Here is a 4384-nt window from a genome sequence, read left to right as displayed (position 1 = left end):
TGTTCACTAAACATAACAGTCAACTCTCGCCTTGCCGACACCTGGCTATTATGGACACCCCATTATTAATGACAGGAGTTGAAGTACCGACTAATAAGAATTACTGAAAATAACTCTAGTTACTATGGACGTCCTTTATTACGGACGCCGAAATGGTGGTCCCGAAGGTGTCTGCTTTAGAGGGAGTTGACTGTATCAGTTTTTCCTAAACGAACGCTAATGAAAATACACAACTGAGTTTGTAAACATGAGCCAACGGCACGTGATTTGCAACTCGTCAACTAACATGTGGATTATAATTAGTAAACTAAACCATACAGGATGTTTTGTTTAAATCGACCCTTCATCGACCAGCTAATTGTTCATATTTTTGTGTGTACTTTTATCAGAACACTTCTGGAAACACTGGACAGTGAGATGAGCAAAGCAAGTGGAGAAGAAAACAGGTTAGAACTTAAGGAGGCTCGATGTAGGTTTTTTAGCCCTAGGGTGGTCGTTTTGAAAATGAAAATTATCTAGGAAGCCAATGTTAGATTTTTGCCAAAACACACCATAATGATCAAATATGACCAAAGTTTAACTTTTTACGGGTCACTTAGTCACAAAGGTTACCATAGCAACGATTGTCGTTTTCTTTTGTTTTTAAACAAGCTTGATTTTCTCGAAATCTAGATTGACAATTGGTATTTAATTTTTGATATATTAAAGTACGGTGGATTGACTACCTGTAGACAAAATTTCAGAAAAATCTGTAAGAGCGTTTTAGAGTTAATCAAGAACGAATTTTTTTGTAACTTCTTGTAGTTTCCTACAATTGGCAGTCGATATATTTTGCCAAATTAAAGCAAAAACTCTCTTGCTTTTTAGTTAATGGTCTTTGATGGTGTAAGTATTTATATTTTATTTTGAATAACTGCGTTCAAATACTACGAAACAATTAAAAAGCACCTTTTTCACATTAAAACGGAATATTTCTGAAAATTTCATTCTTGATTTACTTGAAAACGCTCTTGCAGATTTTTCAACAAATTCTGTCAACTGTTAGTTAATCTACTAATCTTAAACATATCAAAAAATGAATACCAAAAGTCAATCTAGATTTCGAGAAAATTAGGCTTGTTTAAATAAAAAAAAGGAAACAACAATTGTTGCTATGGTAATCTTTGTGACTAAGTGACCCGTAAAAAATTAAACTTTGGTCGTAAATGATCATTGTGGTGTATTTTGGCAAAAATCGAACATTGGCTTCCTAGATAATTTTCATTTTCAAAACTACTACCCTAGGGCTAAAAAAAAATACTACATCGAGCCTCCTTAAACAAATGCCGAGCATTTTAAACATGATGTTCTTCGTTTTCTTTTCTCTATCTTTGGTTCTCTCAATAACTTTGATAGGATTAAAAGCCGGGCGAAAACCGTCATACCGCACTCATTGTCACGCGTTTCTGTTGTTGCTAAGCAAACTGTAGAGAATTCATTACGAGAGTGTGCTGCCTCCATGCAACACTAGATTCGCGTCCTGTTGTCGAAGAATTTTACCTTCAGAAAAAAAGAACAGCTATTTATTCGCTGACTGCACTCATGCGGTAAGACTGACAGGCTGATTTCACCGTGACGTAAATAACAAAAATCTCCGTGGAACGAGGAACTCATGATTCTAGTCGAAAAAGAAAGTTGTTCCCGTGACTTCTGTACATAAGTGGAAAAGATTTGCAAAAAATGGAAAGACAGACCTAGCCTGCGTGCAACCGTCTCCTTTTTTGGAGACAGCTGCGCGAAAGCTAAGAAAGACCCTATCTCAACTTTTACTTACTGTGAGTTTTGTTTTCTTATTTTAATTTCACGTAGCTGTACCGGTGGAGGCGTGCGTATCATGACCCTGTTAGCTTATCTGTCATCCCAACCAGCTGTTAAAGTGTCGCTTCTCCAACTTTTAAAAACAAGGTAGGTGATCAACATGCAATTTTCCCTTAAACCAACCAACCAACCAGCAACCCAGGCAGCCAACCAAACAACCAGCCAGCCACCAACCTACAAACTTGTGCCAAATATTAAAATGTTTACTATTAAAATTCAGTTCAACGTCGTGTATATAGATCGGGAGAATAAGGAAAGTGATTACTAAAAGGGGATTGGCTCGATATATTGCAAAATTCTCCTAGAAAGTACTTTAAGAAATTTGTGGAGACCACTGATGAGAGTTTTTCAGTCGGTATTAAGGATGGAACGGTTAAATAGAAAATTTGCTTTAATTCATCTTAGGTCATGCAGGTGTCATATTGAACCCAACACGGCCAACCCAACACGGCCAAGTCACCTAGTTTTCCTTTCAGTTGAATCTAAATTGCATGTAATCTATACATTATGGTCTGCTTGACTACGCGATACATGGGAAAAACAAGGAGAACAAAGTAATGAAACTTCAACGGCCAGTTACGATTGTTATCACACTTGTCGTCATTTTAATTATGACCCAAAAAATACAACTTTTATAGTGAGAATGATTTAGTAATAATAATAGTCCTATCTTCGAAAGAACGCTATTTGACCTATGATTTTACATCACTTTTTCTTCGCAGTGGAAATGCCAAGAACGATGACCTGCTTTTTCCCAGTCTCCTGCCGTCCATGTTGTCATGTTTGAAGGGCTCCTCAGAAAATCAGATGGTGTCCAGATCTCAGTATTGTGTTGTGGTATGGAACTTTTGTTTTTAGCTGTTAGAATAAGTGTTAAATTGTATATTCTAACAAGCAATTCGGTCTTAAAAAGGAGTATCGCCTACTACGGGACTGCCGTAAATTTCCCAGGATAAACATTTTTCTTCTTTGGTTTTGCATTTGTTAAGTCAGTAATTAACACTGAAAGTCGTGTAGGCGCCTGTGTAGTTTTCGGTTCCCAAACGTGCGCTCAAACTACATAGGCGCCCGCTACCAAAGTTTTACTTACTTTTCCGCGCTTGTGACAGGTAATATGTTTCCGCGCACGCGTAGCCTGCGAGCAGGCTCTCTATTCGGGTGCAACGTGAATCTCTCTTCGAGCGCCGAAGGCGCGAGTTTCGGCGAGCGAAGTAACCTTTTTCGCTCGCTCGCGAAACTCGCGCCTTCAGCGCTCGCACAGAGATTCACGTTGCACCCGAATAGAGAGCCTGCTCGTAGGCTACGCTTGTCGTTAGTTCCATTGACGTTATGTTCGCGCGCAATTTTCTCGGATTGGCCGACATAATAACTTTAACAGTAACATATATTGTTTTTGTCATATCAGTCCATCGTGCAGTCCCTATGTGATCCTACAGTGAGCCTGATGCCATTTGAAACTCCTTTCACGGACCAACATGTAAGTCAGTTTGAAAATTTGTCAATTATTTTGCTTAAGACGATCGTTGCAACGTTCAGTCAGATTTTCTTCAAGGCGAGCTACCATAGCTTTAGAACGGCGTATATGTCGGGTATATGTTGGCAGTTTTTACGTCAAGTGCCGAGTGTCCATATCGTAATATACTGTATAATTTGCTTTTGTGTTTTGTTGTTGTAGTTGGCCAATACTTTGCCCGACAAGGAGATGCTGGAAGTGATTTGTGCAGCGTTGTTAGAACACATAGGATCAGAGCAGCAGTCATTTGCTACCATATTACTTGCTCTGAGAACCTTGCTGACTCTAACCGAACACAACTACGGCGTCTACCATCAGAAAATGTAAGTAAACTTCTTTAATTCTGGTTTCTCCTGGTCTCCCGCTTTTTTAGCAGTTATCTTTGGGTCCCAGTTGGGTTGTTACTATATAGAGGCTACTTGTGCTATATATACCGTAAACTTCCGGTTATAAGCCTCCCCCGCTTATAACCCCCTTGGTTATAGGCCCATTTACCTGGAGACAAAAATTACATCTGGTTATTGGCCCCTCCGGATATATGCCCCCCCCCCTCCCCCCTCTGCTGGATAACAGTACTGAACTGGGCCTAAAGGTTGCTTTATTACTACTTTTTAACTTAAAAACGTATTTCGATCGACACTGCCGTGGCTCGTTTCGAAACCTTTTTTTATTCCGCTTATAAGCCCACCCAAAACCCCTTGAGAAGTTGTGTAAGCCCAGGGCTTGTAATCAGAATTTTACGGTATGTGATTTTGAGCTTTGTTTTACTTTTAGAGCTCTGGAGAATAACAGTGAAGTGTTTTATCGACTCCTCAAGAGACTGTCGTCCTCATTTGAGTGAGTTATTTTGGGTTCATTTTGTTACCTTTTATAAAATAGAGCAACTTGCATGTTTGATTATAGCATTCCCCAATGCAGGTTCTAGCATGAATATGTCAAATATCGAAGGAACCCAACCAAACCTTTAGATGTGCACTTCGTCTTAATTGTAATCCGTTTCCATCCTTGCCATCG

General features: G+C 39.2%; 1 protein-coding gene across 1 annotated transcript; it reads left to right on the top strand.

Moving 5' to 3' along the window:
* Positions 1-389: 389 nt before the first annotated feature.
* Positions 390-4207, top strand: LOC144639940 (protein virilizer homolog; the record flags this gene model as incomplete). The annotated part of the gene is made up of 6 exons (XM_078499205.1): positions 390-446; positions 1849-1944; positions 2580-2694; positions 3263-3334; positions 3533-3693; positions 4145-4207. Coding segments are annotated over 6 exons (564 nt in total), but the record flags the coding sequence as incomplete, so codon positions are not given.
* Between the last annotated feature and the right edge of the window lie 177 nt (positions 4208-4384).

This window comes from Oculina patagonica, unplaced genomic scaffold (assembly GCF_052425735.1).
Source record: "Oculina patagonica isolate OP01 unplaced genomic scaffold, crgOcupat unplaced1513, whole genome shotgun sequence".
NCBI lineage: Eukaryota > Metazoa > Cnidaria > Anthozoa > Scleractinia > Oculinidae > Oculina > Oculina patagonica.
Note: the sequence above shows the minus strand (reverse complement) of the source record. Positions and strands in the feature narration are given on the sequence as shown.